Source organism: Corythoichthys intestinalis, chromosome 1 (genome assembly GCF_030265065.1).
Source record: "Corythoichthys intestinalis isolate RoL2023-P3 chromosome 1, ASM3026506v1, whole genome shotgun sequence".
In the NCBI taxonomy this organism is placed as follows: Eukaryota; Metazoa; Chordata; class Actinopteri; order Syngnathiformes; family Syngnathidae; genus Corythoichthys; species Corythoichthys intestinalis.
The window spans coordinates 4,846,498-4,867,766 of NC_080395.1; the positions used below are offsets into that span (position 1 = coordinate 4,846,498).

General features: G+C 39.4%; 2 protein-coding genes across 2 annotated transcripts in view; both read right to left on the reverse strand.

Annotated features, from left to right (window-relative positions):
• Positions 1–910: 910 nt before the first annotated feature.
• Positions 911–21,269, reverse strand: part of LOC130920792 (NACHT, LRR and PYD domains-containing protein 12-like) — a 53,706-nt gene continuing 33,347 nt past the window's right edge. The window contains exon 9 of the mRNA XM_057844254.1: positions 911–1,057. Within this exon, the coding sequence (XP_057700237.1) occupies positions 1,021–1,057 (37 nt within the window). The 3' untranslated portion in view covers positions 911–1,020. The remainder of the gene's footprint in view (positions 1,058–21,269) is intronic.
• LOC130920824 (uncharacterized) lies at positions 6,240–13,383 on the reverse strand. Its single transcript, XM_057844299.1, has 6 exons — positions 13,363–13,383; positions 12,746–12,844; positions 8,915–9,007; positions 8,628–8,807; positions 7,328–7,613; positions 6,240–7,082 (listed from the first exon to the last, which is right to left on the reverse strand). Exons 1-6 carry the CDS (start codon positions 13,366–13,368, stop codon positions 6,871–6,873), a joined length of 876 nt encoding a protein of 291 aa, XP_057700282.1. The 5' UTR covers positions 13,369–13,383; the 3' UTR covers positions 6,240–6,870.

Consider the following 21,269-nt stretch of genomic DNA (forward strand, 5'->3'; position numbering starts at 1 on the left):
TACCAAAATTAGGTGGCCAAAAATTGTACTCAAGTCTGAGTAGCGTTACTTCCAAATAATATTGCTTCAGTAAAAGTAGTCCTCGGAAAATATTCACTCAAGTAAAAAAAGTATTTGGTGAAAAGAATACTTTAAGAATTATCCTTATGACTATAACTATCGTGTCTATTTAAAATCATGTCATCAGAGTAGCGTTTTTTTCATTGTGATTATGATATTATGACTTTGTTCTTGTATGTCATAAAAATAACATGGACATCTGTCCAGGTGAATGTAAAGCATCATCATCATCTTTGAAATTGCCCTCCTGCTGTGATCAGGCCCTATTTTGGGCCTCCTCCCACGTGAAGTGCAATCGAACTCTAGATTTTTCTTTACCATTAGGACTACTAGTTTAGTGGATGAAACATTTCCATTGTATTTTTTTTTTCAGGTTTTGGTGGATTGTTTGGTGATTTCCGATCTTTTACTTCAGGTTAGGGTTTTACTGTTCTCGTACAAAACATTTGATCCTCTTTTTTACATGAAGATGTGAAAACGATCCATGTTTAATCAAAATAGGCAAAACAATTTCAAGTGTACGTATGACATTTTTCTTTTTAATTTGTGAAAAACATAAGTTAAACTTTCAAAGGCTCCTGATTGAACTCATTGGCTGCCATTGACGGTGGTGGAAGTCCAATCCTTTTGGTCAGCCCCTCCCAGTCCAAATGGATTGAATTGTTTACTCGTGACAAACATATTTCAATGCATGTCAGAAAAAAAAAAATGCCAGCATTTTGGTGGGAGCATCGTAGACCCCTCCTTGAACTCCACCTGCCAGTAGCGGCGTCGCAGCAAAACACCCGACGCCAGCGAGCGAACCTCCTCAAATTAGGTGAGCGTGGCCGCTCTTGCCCGTAGCGTCGACACCCGGTGCTCTTGAGGTCGTCGGACAGTACGTAGGACCCAACTAAATCTGAAGGAGGCCAAATGGGCTCAATGAACATTTGGAATGACTCGACCTTCTTAACGTATTGATCAAACCTTGTTCTTAGTCATCTGCTGACTGTTCAACCTGAAGAAAAACACAAAGAATCACAATTAAATGTGAATGAACACCAGGGTTTCCCCTACACAAAAAAGATTGTGGCGCACCGCCACGCCTTGCAAATGAGATAAAAAAAATATATATATATACATTTAAAGATACATTCTAATTTATAATTTGGGTAATTCAACAAGACGTCTAAATTTATATATATATATATATATATATATATATATATATATATATATATATATATATATATTCTGTAGCTAATTAATTACGCAGTATTTGCCATTAGTCATCTGAAAGAGCACGTCAAATACAAATTGTTTCTTTACACGCTTTATTTTGAAAATCACATCGGTTCTCCTATTGTAAACTTGCGCCTGACGTCGGCGCGGACTCCGCGGAGTTGGAAATCATGAAAAAAAAAATCCACATAAAGTTCTTTCAATTTAAGAAATGTAATTCTGGTGTTTGAGCCTTTGAAAACAACCTTAATATGGACATTGGACATAACGTCGAAGTTCTTTATGGCGTGTCTCTGGCCCGAATCGGCGCGTCCTAGTAGCGCATTTGCCTCAGGCTAGTGAAATGAGGAGTAGAAATAACCAAATGGCTATGGCTAACGTTATGGATAACGTCTTCAAAGAATGATTCAAGATCACAGCTTGAGACTCAGCTCAGGAAGACCAACTAAGTCCAGGGAAGGAGAAATGAAAGCAAACACAGGCAATCTAGCTGGGACCCAACATGAACAGAAATGGAGTTCAAGCCCTGGCTGTCCCACATAAATCGAGGTGAGTGTTAAGATTTGTGCAAGTATTATTTTTATTCATCTTAATTGTATTGTTTTAACTTCAAGTGCCTGTGACACAAAAAAAAAGCATGTTTATTTCATATATCATACGGTATTTTATGCTCCCGAATGAAAAGGACAGCTTGCATGTGTGTGTAAGCGATCAATATATTTATTCAATTTTTTGAATCCCGCACTACGAAAATGAGATTAATGTGAAACACTGGGATCACGGCACACGTTTTAATAAGGAGGCGGCTTGCATTTTGTGGGTGACAATGCTCCCTGTCCACCCAGAAGGCCACTCGGCCGACGACCAGTGGCTCGTCGCATGCCACGCGGCAGCCAGGCTCTCTCATCTGCAGTTCTAGTTTGTGTCCAGACTTCCACCCCCCTTTGGTCCTCTTCGCAAGCCCGCCTATGAAGCTATCCTCGGCTTGGCATCAGGCAGCCACGCGCGCTGACATCGGCCGGTTTGGCGTTCATTCCCCTCTGCGTCCCCGGAAACGAGCACTGCCAGCCTGCCGGGGCCTCAGCAGAACGACGAGCCGGGGGCTGGTCGATCAGTGAAGACAATCACCCCCGCTGCCTTGTGTGACACGAGTCGGGGTAATTTTGTGTGATTTTTCCTTTTCGAAAGGCGAGAAAGAGACTTGGAAGTGCCGCTCGGCTCAGGTTAGCATGTTGCCTAGCTGTCACGCCTCCTGTTTTGTTGACGCTCTTACCGTAGTCTCCGAAGCCGGGACAGGGAAATGATAAAAGCCGGACTACGGTGGCATAAAATACTGTTCGGGAGTTTTAAGAAGTTGGCAGTTTTGACGAAAATGCAGTAGTTTAGCCCTGCCGTACTGAATAAATGCATTTTTATTATTTAATATTCCATTCAACACAAGGCTGTTATTTGTCATGACCATACAATTTTTTTTGCAATTGGGGAAAAATACGTAAATAAAAAGAATATCCTGTAAAAATATTGGAATAGAGAGAGATTTAAAAAAATGATGACATTTTGCTTCTCTCTGTCGCATTTTCCTAATTCTAAAAACTCCTCTCCCTCAATGGGCGGAGTTCTAAATCAGCTGAAATCGTCTGCTGACGTCACCACCCAGCTGGAGGCGCTAGAGCGCTATAATGACAGGAGTGGCTAAACTGCAGATTAAAAAAACTCATTTCTCGTCATCTATGCTTTGCCAAATTGTTGTATAAAGTCAAATTGTCTCAAAATATTAAAAAATATGAAACATTTTGATTCCAGTAATTATGCACAGTGGCCAAGTGGTAAGCACATCCGCCTCACAGTTCTGAGATCCAGGGATCAATCCCGGGCTCTGGCCTTTCTGTGTGGATTTTGCATGTTCTCCCCGTGCCTGTGTGTGTTTTCTCCAGGGACTCCGGTTTCCTCCCACATCCCAAAAGCATGCTTGGTAGGCTTATTAAGCACTCTCAATTGTCCATAGGTATGAGAGTGCGCGTGGTTGGTTGTTTTTATCAGTGTGCCCTGCGATTGGCTGGCAACCAATTCAGGGTGTACCCTGCCTACTGCTCGTAGTTCGCTGGAATAGGCTCCAGCACCTCCGCGACCCTTGTGAGGATAAGCGGCATGGAAAATAAATGATTGAATGAATAATAATGCTATTTAAGATTTTTTTTTTTTTATCGTGTCACAGGCACTTTAACCCTTTAACACCGAATGTGTCAGTTGCGACACTTTACCCATATCATCTTTGAAGCCTCGTCACGCTGTCGATATGTCACACATGTGCAACTGCCTGGTCTCATTTGAAAGTGCGGAAGTTTAGGTCCACGTCACTTTTGACTTCAAGTCAAGTAAAACGGGAGATAATGTCATTTGAGTTTTAGTGCACTCATAAATAAGCATTAAAACGCTGCATGGACCATGTGTTTATGTCCATATTTCCATCATTTCTTGTCCATTTTCAAAACCGAAAGCACCACAAAGACTACATATCCCAAGAGCCGTTGTAGGGTCAAGAAGGACGGACGTAATGTTAACATTTTTAATAAATTGTCGAGGGTGGCGCCACCTAAGGAGATGGAGGCGACGTCGTAAGCGATGGCCCGTAGGATTGAGCGAGCAACTTTGAAGCGTGATTAAAGAATCGAAAACTAAATTTTGCGCAAGCTTATGCATTATTTCATCAACTCAAGGAACAGCATGAGCCGGGTTTGCCGTTGTTTTACTCGGATGAGCCGGCGTCTCGGTGAGTGACAGCAGCGCGCAAATGGCGGAAGAGTGGCGAGTGGGCTGTCTGACGTAGCTCCGTGTCCTGTTCAAGAGCAAACTTTCTTAAGTCGCATGCCTGAAAAATTGAATTGGACTAGGTTATTGTCAATATTTTTTTCAGGACATTTTTTTTCAATGTTATATTTGAGTTTTTTTTCTTCACTATCAATCTTTTCAATTTTCATATACTGTAGATGTGTGTGTTCGAGAAGGTTAATTGCATGTACCTGTGTATACTTTTGATAAGATGATGGGTACAATTCCTCACCTCACAAAGAGATATCTTCCAAACCCTTTTTATGTTAGATGAGATATATGTTAGATGATACACACACACGCACGCGCGCGCGCGCACGCACGCACGCACGCACGCACGCACGCACGCACGCACGCACACAGCCTTGTTTTTCTGTCATTGTAGGGACACCTGACAAGACCGTGCATTATGGGGACCACCCTTTCTGAATGTCGTAGAGAGCTGAAAAAAATCAGGGAGCATCCTCGAAAATTGTACAATGCAAAAATCACTTTAAATTTCCATTTAGACAAAGTATAGAGGCATCGACCTGACTACAGACCGACTTATGGGGACATTTTTTCGTTTTCGTCACTTATGGGGTCAATAACGATACACAATACCTGTTTTTTATCCCTTCCTGGGTACCGCTTACACAAACCTCAGATCATACTTACTTCTGGGGTCAGTAACTTTACACACTGACCGCTTTTTCCTCTCTTCTTGGTACCGCTTACACAAACGTCAGATCATACCTTCTTCTGGGGTCAGTAACTATGCGCACCATCTGTTTTTCTCCCTTTCTGGGTACCAGTTAGAAAAACGTCAGATCATGCCTACTTCTGGGGACGGTAATAATGCACACCACCCACACAAATGTCAGATCATTGTGACTTTGTGGAACCACTCTATGTCACCCGAAGAACATGCCGTAAAACTACTAATTGACCAGGTAGTATTAAGTTTTTTTTTATATGTGCATTTTCTTCAGTGACCATTGATGTGTCAAAACTGACACATAATATTTTAATGGAATGTGCCTTAAAACTTTTTTTTTTTCCTCTTGGCATTAAGTTATTCTTTGTCTTGGACTTCTGATATTCAATTTCTGTAGTAACTTTGCACAGGTTGTTCTAGCATTGCTCAAATAAATCACTGCATAGCCATATAAGAACTACAGTGATCCCTCGCTACATTGCGCCCTCAGTCCATCGCTGATATTTGCTTGCTAAACAGCAAGTTGATTTGAGAGGACTCAGTCAATGAAGAATTTAAAGAATTATACTGTTATAGTAAACTATACTCTTTCCAATGCTAAATCTGAGTAAAAGCATTGAACACACACAAAAAAGATTTTTTTTTTTTTTTAATGTAAATAAGCTACACATCTACTTCGCCGATTTCGATTATAATGGGGGATCCCCTTTAACCACGAAAAACGAGGGATCATTGTATATCACTGCATTAATTACGATACATTTACAGTTTAAATTCTACCTTATGTTGGATAAAAATTTACTGGAATTTCAGACTGTACACTACGGTTCAAAAGTTTGGGGTTCAAACAATCAGCAATATTTACAAATAATTGGTTGTTTACATAGGCTGCACTCGACTTTTAGCCGCAGGAGTGCACTTTAGGTTCTAAAAATCCATAGATAGGCAACACTTGACCGTAAACCGCAAGTCGAAGGGGGGGGTTATAGTTCGAAAAGTTTTAGCCAGTAACAGTGAAGTGCAACATGCACAAGGTAAGTCATCGTCTTTATTCTCTCTTAACTGCTGTATCGCTTCAAAACAGACGAAACAAGTGCAAACAGTTATGCCATTGATAGTTAAGTTTGTGTATATCTACCATGGCCGAGAGGTGTGAGGCAAAATGCAAAAGACCAAACACTTTGCAAAAGAAAAGCACGAATGCAACCTGCCACAACACGATCCCCAATTTCTAAAGCGCGATTGCAAACTGGCAAAAGCAAGAACCCCAATTGCCACAGCACAACTTCAAAAGGATGACACAGAAGTTAAAAAAAAGGACGACACTTCGTGTATTGCTATATGTGCTTTGTGACCATCTGTACAGACCTCCGTGAAGTCCCTCCACCCCATCAGTCGCAAATTTATATGAAAATGTCAATCATTTGTGCTGTAAAAAATGTTGTTTATGCTGGTATCATTTTATATATATTTAGATATTAATTTCCAGTGAGGATGTCATAACTCCCATGGCTCACGGAGCGTATCAAGTCTCAATAACGAGGGTGTCAATAACGAGCAGAAACGAATTCGGGTCCATTTTGTAGTGAATGGGGGGGCTTGAGATTTGAATTACGAGTGATGACGTCACCCTCAGCTCCTCATTAACCGCAAAATGGACCAGAAGTGCCATTCGTTCCTGATACGTTCGTGCTAGTTGTTTGGACAGCCCTCTGTTATTGAGAGTTGATAAGCTCCGTCAGCCATGGGAGTTATGACGTCTTCACTCGAAATTAATATCTCAATATCTATAAAACGATCGCAGCACAAACGACAATTTTTTACAGCACAAACAATTGACACCATTTTTTAAATCAAAATGGGAGGTTGATTGACCTCAAACCTATAAGAGAAATATTGCAACAATAGCAGGACACAAAAAAAAAAAAAAACGCACAAACTATTGCCATCATTTTTATATAAATTTTCATCTGATGGGGCAACTTCACGGAGGTCTGTAGAGATGGTCACAAAGCACAAATAGCAATATAAAAAGGGTCACCATATATAACCCCTACATCCCCCTAAACTCTCCTTTTGAGATCTGTGATCTTGTTTTTAATGTAAAATTTTACTGCTGACCAATGCCTGTTTTTGAGTGCTACTTGTTCCTTTTTAAGGCAGTCATCGCAGTCGCTCTTCCGTGGAACACGGCAGGTAGTGATGAATGACATCATATGCTTCTCAACAGCCAAGACCTCTTTCTTCCATGGCTTCTTTTTAACCGGTTGTCGACCTTTACAAAAACAAACATTCATCATTAAATTTGTTTCAAATTAGTCAAGTCATTTAGTCCATGACACGCTGTTCTAAATATGGCTGTTGCGTAGTGCACAGTCAACTAGCCCAAGCACTGTAAATGTACTAGCACATCACAATATCATTTCCAAAATAAATGAAAATATATATACAGTATATCTGAAAAGTTAATTAGAGAAATAAACATTGAAATCAACATTAAAAACATCTCAGGAAACTTACCTTTTCCTTTTTTGGGTGACTTTTGTTTCCGTTTGGTGGACTGACGTTTGGGTATATGCTGAGGAGATGGTCCATCAACGTGCATAACAGATGGCATCGAGGAGGCTTTTGAGGTATTTGTAAGGTGAAACAAATCTTTGATGATATCCTTCTTAACGAGAGAGTCGACACATTGCAAACCTTCACTCTCATCTGATTCCTCACTTGTGCCTGGAATATATTCATCTCCACTGTCCTCTGAGGTGGAGTAAAGAAGCTCTCCATTACCGTCAATTTCATTTCCCACCTAGAAAAAAAAAACTTATAAAGGAAAGAAGGCAGACGACCAATGAAAAGACTCAACACAATTCCCAATACTAGAGCTGGGAATCTTTGGGCACCTAACGATTCGATTACGATTCAGAGGCTCAGATTCGATTATAAAACGATTATTGATGCACCCCACTCTTTTTTTTTTTTTTTTAAATTACTTTTGTACATTAGTTCCAAAATTGTTCAAAAATCCTCTCAGGCTAAACCAAACTACTGTTTCAATATCAAGTTAACATATAGCAGTAAACAAATATACAAAAATAACAGTAAATTAAAAAACTCCAGTCCCCATTCTATATCAGCAGCTTTAAACTACTTTCAATTAATTTAATGTTGTGAATCAACCGTTAAAGTTGTTAAAATTGCTCCTGTTATTCCATAATTTCTCTTTTGTCTACTTTCAACATGTAAAAGTTTTAAAACTATTTTAAAGATAGATTCAAGTCAATATTTTACCGATTTAGGAGTATTTTAGATAAAAAGTTAATTAGGTTCGCTTGGAAGGTTCGCAACAACAGCCTTGCAGGGAAGTGTACTGCTTTAAGATGGCGGCCGTTACTAACGCCCGCATCTAGTTTTTTTTTTTTAGATGTGCTGGTAACGATACCGAAGCTATAATGCATCTAGTCCTATATAAATGATATCTACCGTAACATAATGTGGCTTGTAGCAGCTTTTCGGCAGCAGTCAGGTATGTTGTTGTTTTTTTTTTTATCTCGTAGCATGAGTTGAGCTAGAGCCGTGAGTTGAGCATTGGCGTTACCCGAGGGGCCGGGTAATGAGAAGCAGGTTGTTTAGCTACTCTCGCTCCGTCCCTAATTGCGTACCGAAGACCGCGCGGCGCGCTGAGTGTGTCGTACTTCTGCTTTACTTGGCATATTTCAATAATCGGAATTTGGATGTTTGTGAATCGTTCTCGAATCTTCCACGGCCGAATCGCGAATAATCTAAGAATCGGAAATTTTGCACACTTCTACCTAATACATACCTGATAACGGCTAAGTGTGCTGTTGACCTGCATACATTTAGTTCTCCTGAGCTTTGGGATAGTACTTTGGTAAAGATTTATGGATAGCTCCTGGGATTCATCAGAATCAGTGTAGTTAACCAAACCCATATTGTGCAGGTTTTTTTTGTCCATGGGAAAAGAATGGTTTGAATCCAATTTCTAAAGAACAAAGAAACCATGAATTGCTGAATACTGTCACAGAGGAAAGAGGTCTACACACCAATATCAAAAACGGTATATATCCAACATTGAAAAACAAAAAGTACCTTCACTTCTGACTTCGTAGGTCCTAGAGAGGAATGCTCGGTGGTGCTTGACATCTCAAATTCCGGAGATTCACTTACATTCAACTGTACGTCCTGTCAACAAGTTGAGATTTAGGTTGACAATATTTACAATGAGGAGCAGAAGTATTTGCATCCACTTACAAAATAGGTAGAGGTCTGATATTTCAATCATAGATGCATTTCCACTTATACAGACAATCTAAAAAAAATCCGGAACTCACATTGTGTAATTTTTTAAATTTATTTGTAATTTATTGAGGTTCATAAGTATTTGTACCCCTGAGAATCAGCAATAGTTATAACTAGAGCCGTCCCGACTAGTCGATGTCATCGATGACGTAATTGCGTCGACGGGTAATGACGGGTTAAATTTTTTTTAAATGCGGATAAAGTTTAGAATGGCGGGCGCTCGCGATGCAAGCGGTTGTTACTGGCACCTCCAAGGGGGCCGCTGTTATTTCAATGTGACCGCCAATGTCAGATTGAGCAAATAGGAAGAAAGTGGATGAGCGAGAGAGAGGGAGCGAGAGAGAGGGAGTTGGAAAAGTTTGTGGGTATCGCGGAGTTGAGTGGCTGCATCCCCCACATTTTTGTTTTGGTCAATAAAAGTATCTAAAGAGCTATCCGACGCCTCTCGGTGTTTTTATGCACGCCGCCGCCTTCCGGAGGAGGAAATCAGACGAACAGACGACAACGAACCAAGTGAATCACTGGTTCACTTGTCAGTACGGCGAGGAGTTAAAAACACCGCCAATTACCAAAAGGGCAGAATTGGTAACACCTGAAAGTGGCAAAAAGCCCAAAAACCGGACCAGAATAGCCAGAGCCTGGAATTATTTCAAGGAAAATATGGAGGGTGCCACCGTGTGTACTCTTTGCTAAGCTGGGCTCACATACCATGGTAGCACATCGGCTATGAACGAACACTTGAAGCGCAGTCACTAGTGGTGCAACGGTTTGCGGTTCAAAGCCGAACCGTATGGTTCGCCCAGTACGGTTCAATACGCCTTTATGAACCGCGCCTTTTCGGTTTTGCAATTAATGTATTCTGAACGCTTGTGGAATGAATTGATCGGCCTCTGTGTGCCTGTGTGTGACATGAAGCACCGCTGTGGAGAAATTCCCGCCCCGCAAGTAAATGTCGGATCGCTGTCAAGCACCTGTGTAATAGATGCAGAGAGCGCTTACGAGAGAAGTGTAAGTGAAACAAGAAAGAAAACAAATAGCGATGGGGAGCGGAGGAGTGGAGGGACCGAATTTTGAGGAAGCACCGGCGTCTTTCAAATCTGCGGTGTGGCAACATTTTGGTTTCCCCGTGGACTACAATGCGGAGGGAGACAAACTATTGAGAGAAAAAAAATGCAAGCTTTGTTCAGCGCTTGTTCCCCATGCTAATGGCAACACTTTTATGACATGACTCCGGCACCTCAGCCGGCATCACCCACAGATATCACTTTCTCACACAGATATCACTTTCTCAGGGCAGGACAACCCCAAAGATGACACCAGTGAAAACACACAGTGGGCTTCGTTAATTTATTTGCCACGCTTGACCCGCGTTATATTGTTCCCTCGCGGACATATTTCTCCAACAACCTAATCCCCAACATTTATGAAATGGCAAGCAAAGCCATCGAAGATGATTTTGCTAAAGCACATAGTTTCGCCCTGACCACTGATAGTTGGACGTCCCGTGCTACAGAGTGCTACAACCTAACTGTGACGGTGCACTTTAATTCTTCATACCTGTCAAGTTGTACGGTCTCGTCGTAATTTGTACAAGTGAGCACTGATTTTTAAATGTGTAAGCCGTACGTTACGTTCAAAATCTGCACATTTTTCGTGCATTACGTTTTTTTTTTTTTCATCCGTTCGGATTTGGTCACCGTTTCTGCAACGAGAATGTTCGTTGATACGTTGGTTGAATGACGCGAGAAAAGTCAGACACGGAGAGGGAAGAGTTTTTGTTGAGACGCTGTAGCAAATGCGATGCTAGGCGGGTTAAATATTTCCTGACTGTAACCGACAGCATACAATCTACGCCTAGATAACCCATGCATATAGAACTACATGCGAAATGACAGACGCGGTAGCGTTCGTAAACAGCCGCCATTTTAGAGCAGTAAACTTTTCAGAAAGGCTCTGTTGAAGTAAACCTTCCGAGCGTACCTAAGCAACTTTTTATCTAAAATACTCCTTAATCTGCAAAATCTTGACTTGAGTCCGTCTTTAAAGGATGAAACAATCTTAAAATTTTCACATGTCAAAAGTAGACAGAAGAGAACTAATGCAAAAACGGGAGCAATTTTATCAACTTTAACGGTTGATTCACAACATTAAATGACCTCCAAACATAGCAAAGGTTACTATGTTTTTGGGTTTGTTTCTTCCTGCTGCTTCGCTACCCTGCAGACATCTCTCTGCTTTGCTCCTGCTTCTCATGCTTCAATCATCTTTTTAATCATTTTTAATCACCTCTAAATTACTCAGCAAGTCTTGCAATTTTCTTTTAATCTTGTTTATATTTAAACAAAGGCTTTTTGAGCATTTTTGAGCCTTTTTAGAGTGCTTTTTTGTCTTTACTGGAACACAAGCCTGCCTTATCGCGACTGGAACTGAGGAATTCGGCTAACGGAAGCTAAGTAGCAGCAACATGCCTCCCCTGTCAATGGATGATTGCCACAAACTGCTCCAGAAGATAGCAGTACTGGAAACAAAAATCTACCGGCTTGAAGTGAATATGGAGGTAAATGGACAGCTCGTCGTTTGGGACAGCCTTAGTAATGACATTCAAAGAGTTGTCAGTCTACCTTGAAAAAAAAAAGTCCAGGTTAACTCCATGAGAAACCACCCACACGCCACCTGACCTTCCAACATGACAATGATCCAAAGCTCACAGCCAAGCTGACCGAGGAGTGGCTGGGTAAAGACCACATCAAGGTTCTGGAGTGGCCAAGCCAGACTCCATATCTAAACCCAATAGAAAATTTTTGGATGGAGCTGAAACTGTTTCTCAACGACAGCCTCAAAACCCAACAGATCTAAAGAAGATTTGTGTGGAGGAATGGGCCAAAATCCCCGTTTCCATATGTGAAAGCATCTAGCCTCTGTAATTGCTTCTGCACTATACATTAGCACTGATTTTCTCGGGGGGGGGGGGGGGGGCAAATACTTATGAACCCCAGTAAATTATAATTGAATTATAGAAAAATCATACAATGCCAGTTGCGTTTTTTAAATTTATTTTTTTAAACTATATCTCCATAAGTGGAAATGCATCTATGAATGACATTTTAATCCTCTATTTACTTAAGGGGTGAACTCACAAGGAGTGCAAATACTTCTGCACCTCACTGTACTTGCTACAGATTTTCTACCAATTTTTAAGCATTAGCAATCCATGAGAACATTTATTTTATCAGTTTGACTGTCTCAGTATAGCTGATGCCAAGTCGCTTTATCTTGATGTATTTTATCCATTTTGTTTGCTAACAATATAGTGTGCAATGGACCCCAGGAGAGCCAGGAAGTACTGAAAGTCCCCCAAATAAAAAGCTGCAGTGGATGGTAATGTTGTAGATTATTTCAGACTAAGAGTTTATACAACTTCTGTTATTATTTCAATAAACTCATGATGAAACAGGTTATCAAATAGTATTTAAAAAAAAAAAAAACTTTACGGGGTCCCCACAAACATTGTGAAACCTGACACACACCCACTAAGCTGGGCTGGGCTGTACTGTATTTCAAGTCTCGAACAATTGGCTGAAGTCAGATAAACTGCAGCTTTAAAGCACAAGCGACGCATACCTCCATTGCAGCGTCTGTAGATTTCGGAGACTGTTGCTCTCTGGTTCTGGAGATCCCAACCTCAAAATATTCAGTCACAGTGGAATGGCTTCCTCCATCCTGATCAACAAGTTGAGAATTCATTAACAAACATCAAATGTATATCTCTATGCATTTTAAGATTTAGCCATATACAACAACAAAATTCCATAACTCAGTTGAATCCACTCACTATGGCCGATTCAAAATCACTTTTATCGTGATGCATTTGTTCTTTTTTTGACTAGCATTTTATTCATTTGAGGATTAATGAAAACAATAATGTGTTAGGGACCACATCAGTGCCCGACATGTCCTAAACGTCTCCCAAATTAACAGCTGCAGTGGCTGGTAATGTTGTAGATTATTTAAGACTAAGGGTATATACAACTTCTGTTATTATTTCAATAAACTCATGATGAAACAGGTTATTAAATAGTATTTTTAAAAACAAAATAAATAACTTTACGGGGTCCCCACAATCATTGTAAAACCTGACACACACCCACTAAGCTGGGCTTGGGTGTACTATATTTCAAGACTCGAACAATTGGCTGAAGTCAGACAAACTGTAGCTTTAAAGCACAAGCGATGCATACCTCCATTGCAGCGTCTGTAGATTTCGGAGACTGTTGCTCTCTGGTTCTGGAGATCCCAACTTCAGAATATTCAGTCACAGTGGAATGGCTTCCTCCATCCTGATCAACAAGTTGAGAATATAATTCATTAACAAACATCAAATGTATATCTCTATGCATTTTAAGATTTAGCCATATACAACAACAAAATTCCATAACTCAGTTGAATCCACTCACTATGGCCGATTCAAAATCACTTTTATCGTGATGCATTTGTTCTTTTTTTGACTAGCATTTTATTCATTTGAGGATTAATGAAAACAATAATGTGTTAGGGACCACATCAGTGCCCGACATGTCCTAAACGTCTCCCAAATTAACAGCTGCAGTGGCTGGTAATGTTGTAGATTATTTAAGACTAAGGGTATAAACAACTTCTGTTATTATTTCAATAAACTCATGATGAAACAGGTTATTAAATAGTATTTTTAAAAACAAAATAAATAACTTTACGGGGTCCCCACAATCATTGTAAAACCTGACACACACCCACTAAGCTGGGCTTGGGTGTACTATATTTCAAGACACGAACAATTGGCTGAAGTCAGACAAACTGTAGCTTTAAAGCACAAGCGATGCATACCTCCATTGCAGCGTCTGTAGATTTCGGAGACTGTTGCTCTCTGGTTCTGGAGATCCCAACCTCAGAATATTCAGTCACAGTGGAATGGCTTCCTCCATCCTGATCAACAAGTTGAGAATATAATTCATTAACAAACATCAAATGTATATCTCTATGCATTTTAAGATTTAGCCATATACAACAACAAAAATCCATAACTCAGTTGAATCCACTCACTATGGCCGATTCAAAATCACTTTTATCGTGATGCATTTGTTCTCTTTTTGACTAGCATTTTATTCATTTGAGGTTTAATGAAAACAATAATGTGTTAGGGACCACATCAGTGCCCGACATGTCCTAAACGTCTCCCAAATTAACAGCTGCAGTGGCTGGTAATGTTGAAGATTATTTCAGACTAAGGGTATATACAACTTCTGTTATTATTTCAATAAACTCATGATGAAACAGGTTATTAAATAGTATTTTTAAAAACAAAATAAATAACTTCACGGGGTCCCCACAATCATTGTAAAACCTGACACACACCCACTAAGCTGGGCTTGGGTGTACTATATTTCAAGACTCGAGCAATTGGCTGAAGTCAGACAAACTGTAGCTTTAAAGCACAAGCGATGCATACCTCCATTGCAGCGTCTGTAGATTTCGGAGACTGTTGCTCTCTGGTTCTGGAGATCCCAACCTCAGAATATTCAGTCACAGTGGAATGGCTTCCTCCATCCTGATCAACAAGTTGAGAATATAATTCATTAACAAACATCAAATGTATATCTCTATGCATTTTAAGATTTAGCCATATACAACAACAAAATTCCATAACTCAGTTGAATCCACTCACTATGGCCGATTCAAAATCACTTTTATCGTGATGCATTTGTTCTTTTTTTGACTAGCATTTTATTCATTTGAGGTTTAATGAAAACAATAATGTGTTAGGGACCACATCAGTGCCCGACATGTCCTAAACGTCTCCCAAATTAACAGCTGCAGTGGCTGGTAATGTTGAAGATTATTTCAGACTAAGGGTATAAACAACTTCTGTTATTATTTCAATAAACTCATGATGAAACAGGTTATTAAATAGTATTTTTAAAAACAAAATAAATAACTTCACGGGGTCCCCACAATCATTGTAAAACCTGACACACACCCACTAAGCTGGGCTTGGGTGTACTATATTTCAAGACACGAACAATTGGCTGAAGTCAGACAAACTGTAGCTTTAAAGCACAAGCGATGCATACCTCCATTGCAGCGTCTGTAGATTTCGGAGACTGTTGCTCTCTGGTTCTGGAGATCCCAACCTCAGAATATTCAGTCACAGTGGAATGGCTTCCTCCATCCTGATCAACAAGTTGAGAATATAATTCATTAACAAACATCAAATGTATATCTCTATGCATTTTAAGATTTAGCCATATACAACAACAAAAATCCATAACTCAGTTGAATCCACTCACTATGGCCGATTCAAAATCACTTTTATCGTGATGCATTTGTTCTCTTTTTGACTAGCATTTTATTCATTTGAGGTTTAATGAAAACAATAATGTGTTAGGGACCACATCAGTGCCCGACATGTCCTAAACGTCTCCCAAATTAACAGCTGCAGTGGCTGGTAATGTTGAAGATTATTTCAGACTAAGGGTATATACAACTTCTGTTATTATTTCAATAAACTCATGATGAAACAGGTTATTAAATAGTATTTTTAAAAACAAAATAAATAACTTCACGGGGTCCCCACAATCATTGTAAAACCTGACACACACCCACTAAGCTGGGCTTGGGTGTACTATATTTCAAGACTCGAGCAATTGGCTGAAGTCAGACAAACTGTAGCTTTAAAGCACAAGCGATGCATACCTCCATTGCAGCGTCTGTAGATTTCGGAGACTGTTGCTCTCTGGTTCTGGAGATCCCAACCTCAGAATATTCAGTCACAGTGGAATGGCTTCCTCCATCCTGATCAACAAGTTGAGAATATAATTCATTAACAAACATCAAATGTATATCTCTATGCATTTTAAGATTTAGCCATATACAACAACAAAATTCCATAACTCAGTTGAATCCACTCACTATGGCCGATTCAAAATCACTTTTATCGTGATGCATTTGTTCTTTTTTTGACTAGCATTTTATTCATTTGAGGTTTAATGAAAACAATAATGTGTTAGGGACCACATCAGTGCCCGACATGTCCTAAACGTCTCCCAAATTAACAGCTGCAGTGGCTGGTAATGTTGAAGATTATTTCAGACTAAGGGTATAAACAACTTCTGTTATTATTTCAATAAACTCATGATGAAACAGGTTATTAAATAGTATTTTTAAAAACAAAATAAATAACTTCACGGGGTCCCCACAATCATTGTAAAACCTGACACACACCCACTAAGCTGGGCTTGGGTGTACTATATTTCAAGACACGAACAATTGGCTGAAGTCAGACAAACTGTAGCTTTAAAGCACAAGCGATGCATACCTCCATTGCAGCGTCTGTAGATTTCGGAGACTGTTGCTCTCTGGTTCTGGAGATCCCAACCTCAGAATATTCAGTCACAGTGGAATGGCTTCCTCCATCCTGATCAACAAGTTGAGAATATAATTCATTAACAAACATCAAATGTATATCTCTATGCATTTTAAGATTTAGCCATATACAACAACAAAAATCCATAACTCAGTTGAATCCACTCACTATGGCCGATTCAAAATCACTTTTATCGTGATGCATTTGTTCTCTTTTTGACTAGCATTTTATTCATTTGAGGTTTAATGAAAACAATAATGTGTTAGGGACCACATCAGTGCCCGACATGTCCTAAACGTCTCCCAAATTAACAGCTGCAGTGGCTGGTAATGTTGAAGATTATTTCAGACTAAGGGTATATACAACTTCTGTTATTATTTCAATAAACTCATGATGAAACAGGTTATTAAATAGTATTTTTAAAAACAAAATAAATAACTTCACGGGGTCCCCACAATCATTGTAAAACCTGACACACACCCACTAAGCTGGGCTTGGGTGTACTATATTTCAAGACTCGAGCAATTGGCTGAAGTCAGACAAACTGTAGCTTTAAAGCACAAGCGATGCATACCTCCATTGCAGCGTCTGTAGATTTCGGAGACTGTTGCTCTCTGGTTCTGGAGATCCCAACCTCAGAATATTCAGTCACAGTGGAATGGCTTCCTCCATCCTGATCAACAAGTTGAGAATATAATTCATTAACAAACATCAAATGTATATCTCTATGCATTTTAAGATTTAGCCATATACAACAACAAAATTCCATAACTCAGTTGAATCCACTCACTATGGCCGATTCAAAATCACTTTTATCGTGATGCATTTGTTCTTTTTTTGACTAGCATTTTATTCATTTGAGGTTTAATGAAAACAATAATGTGTTAGGGACCACATCAGTGCCCGACATGTCCTAAACGTCTCCCAAATTAACAGCTGCAGTGGCTGGTAATGTTGAAGATTATTTCAGACTAAGGGTATATACAACTTCTGTTATTATTTCAATAAACTCATGATGAAACAGGTTATTAAATAGTATTTTTAAAAACAAAATAAATAACTTCACGGGGTCCCCACAATCATTGTAAAACCTGACACACACCCACTAAGCTGGGCTTGGGTGTACTATATTTCAAGTCTCGAACAATTGGCTGAAGTCAGATAAACTGCAGCTTTAAAGCACAAGCGATGCATACCTCCATTGCAGCGTGTGTAGATTTCGGAGACTGTTGCTCTCTGGTTCTGGAGATCCCAACCTCAGAATATTCAGTCACAGTGGAATGGCTTCCTCCATCCTGATCAACAAGTTGAGAATATAATTCATTAACAAACATCAAATGTATATCTCTATGCATTTTAAGATTAGGCCATATACAACAACAAAAATCCATAACTCAGTTGAATCCACTCACTATGGCCAATTCAAAATCACTTTTATCGTGATGCATTTGTTCTCTTTTTGACTAGCATTTTATTCATTTGAGGTTTAATGAAAACAATAACGTGTTAGGGACCACATCAGTGCCCGACATGTCCTAAACGTCTCCGAAATTAACAGCTGCAGTGGCTGGTAATGTTGAAGATTATTTCAGACTAAGGGTATATACAACTTCTGTTATTATTTCAATAAACTCATGATGAAACAGGTTATTAAATAGTATTTTTAAAAACAAAATAAATAACTTTACGGGGTCCCCACAATCATTGTAAAACCTGACACACACCCACTAAGCTGGGCTTGGGTGTACTATATTTCAAGACTCGAACAATTGGCTGAAGTCAGACAAACTGTAGCTTTAAAGCACAAGCGATGCATACCTCCATTGCAGCGTCTGTAGATTTCGGAGACTGTTGCTCTCTGGTTCTGGAGATCCCAACCTCAGAATATTCAGTCACAGTGGAATGGCTTCCTCCATCCTGATCAACAAGTTGAGAATATAATTCATTAACAAACATCAAGTGTATATCTCTATGCATTTTAAGATTTAGCCATATACAACAACAAAATTCCATAACTCAGTTGAATCCACTCACTATGGCCGATTCAAAATCACTTTTATCGTGATGCATTTGTTCTTTTTTTGACTAGCATTTTATTCATTTGAGGTTTAATGAAAACAATAATGTGTTAGGGACCACATCAGTGCCCGACATGTCCTAAACGTCTCCCAAATTAACAGCTGCAGTGGCTGGTAATGTTGTAGATTATTTCAGACTAAGGGTATATACAACTTCTGTTATTATTTCAATAAACTCATGATGAAACAGGTTATTAAATAGTATTTTTAAAAACAAAATAAATAACTTTACGGGGTCCCCACAAACATTGTAAAACCTGACACACACACACTAAGCTGGGCTGGGCTGGACTGTATTTCAAGTCTCGAACAATTGGCTGAAGTCAGATAAACTGCAGCTTTAAAGCACAAGCGATGCATACCTCCATTGCAGCGTGTGTAGATTTCGGAGACTGTTGCTCTCTGGTTCTGGAGATCCCAACCTCAGAATATTCAGTCACAGTGGAATGGCTTCCTCCATCCTGATCAACAAGTTGAGAATATAATTCATTAACAAACATCAAATGTATATCTCTATGCATTTTAAGATTAGGCCATATACAACAACAAAAATCCATAACTCAGTTGAATCCACTCACTATGGCCAATTCAAAATCACTTTTATCGTGATGCATTTGTTCTCTTTTTGACTAGCATTTTATTCATTTGAGGTTTAATGAAAACAATAACGTGTTAGGGACCACATCAGTGCCCGACATGTCCTAAACGTCTCCCAAATTAACAGCTGCAGTGGCTGGTAATGTTGAAGATTATTTCAGACTAAGGGTATATACAACTTCTGTTATTATTTCAATAAACTCATGATGAAACAGGTTATTAAATAGTATTTTTAAAAACAAAATAAATAACTTTACGGGGTCCCCACAATCATTGTAAAACCTGACACACACCCACTAAGCTGGGCTTGGGTGTACTATATTTCAAGACTCGAACAATTGGCTGAAGTCAGACAAACTGTAGCTTTAAAGCACAAGCGATGCATACCTCCATTGCAGCGTCTGTAGATTTCGGAGACTGTTGCTCTCTGGTTCTGGAGATCCCAACCTCAGAATATTCAGTCACAGTGGAATGGCTTCCTCCATCCTGATCAACAAGTTGAGAATATAATTCATTAACAAACATCAAGTGTATATCTCTATGCATTTTAAGATTTAGCCATATACAACAACAAAATTCCATAACTCAGTTGAATCCACTCACTATGGCCGATTCAAAATCACTTTTATCGTGATGCATTTGTTCTTTTTTTGACTAGCATTTTATTCATTTGAGGTTTAATGAAAACAATAATGTGTTAGGGACCACATCAGTGCCCGACATGTCCTAAACGTCTCCCAAATTAACAGCTGCAGTGGCTGGTAATGTTGTAGATTATTTCAGACTAAGGGTATATACAACTTCTGTTATTATTTCAATAAACTCATGATGAAACAGGTTATTAAATAGTATTTTTAAAAACAAAATAAATAACTTTACGGGGTCCCCACAAACATTGTAAAACCTGACACACACACACTAAGCTGGGCTGGGCTGGACTGTATTTCAAGTCTCGAACAATTGGCTGAAGTCAGACAAACTGCAGCTTTAAAGCACAAGCGATGCATACCTCCATTGCAGCGTGTGTAGATTTCGGAGACTGTTGCTCTCTGTTTCTGGAGATCCCAACCTCAGAATATTCAGTCACAGTGGAATGGCTTCCTCCATCCTGATCAACAAGTTGAGAATATAATTCATTAACAAACATCAAATGTATATCTCTATGCATTTTAAGATTAGGCCATATACAACAACAAAAATCCATAACTCAGTTGAATCCACTCACTATGGCCGATTCAAAATCACTTTTATCGTGATGCATTTGTTCTCTTTTTGACTAGCATTTTATTCATTTGAGGTTTAATGAAAACAATAACGTGTTAGGGACCACATCAGTGCCCGACATGTCCTAAACGTCTCCCAAATTAACAGCTGCAGTGGCTGGTAATGTTGTAGATTATTTAAGACTAAGGGTATATACAACTTCTGTTATTATTTCAATAAACTCATGATGAAACAGGTTATTAAATAGTATTTTTAAAAACTAAATAAATAACTTTACGGGGTCCCCACAAACATTGTAAAACCTGACACACACACACTAAGCTGGGCTGGGCTGGACTGTATTTCAAGTCTCGAACAATTGGCTGAAGTCAGACAAACTGCAGCTTTAAAGCACAAGCGATGCATACCTCCATTGCAGCGTGTGTAGATTTCGGAGACTGTTGCTCTCTGGTTCTGGAGACCCCAACCTCAGAATATTCAGTCACAGTGGAATGGCTTCCTCCAACCTAATCAACAAGTGGAGAAGTAATATAAACCATTAACCAATATGAGACAAACTGCAGCTTTAAAGCACATGCTATGCATACCTCCATATCCGAGTCTTTAGATTGTGGAGGCTGCTCTCTGGTCCTGGAAATTTCACTCTCAGCAGTTTTCGTCACAGTCGATTGTCCTTTGTCCTGATCCGCAAATGGAGACATACAATTTCTATTGATGTGATCATGTGATAAGGAGGAAAACAACTTTTAAATTAGTTTGTGGTTAGCCTACAAACAGTCAACCTGTTTACCATAAAATGAAAACAAACTGGAAACCCCAACATTTGAGGGACCAAAGCTCTGTTGCAAGT

Bases quoted from the DNA above. Each gene is read 5' to 3' on its own strand.
- LOC130920824 (XM_057844299.1), bottom strand. The intron at 8,808-8,914 runs GTACTTTTTGTT...TTTGTTCTTTAG, and splicing joins CTACGAAGTCAGAAGTGAAG to AAATTGGATTCAAACCATTC. The intron at 7,083-7,327 runs GTAAGTTTCCTG...GTTTTTGTAAAG, and splicing joins GTCACCCAAAAAAGGAAAAG to GTCGACAACCGGTTAAAAAG.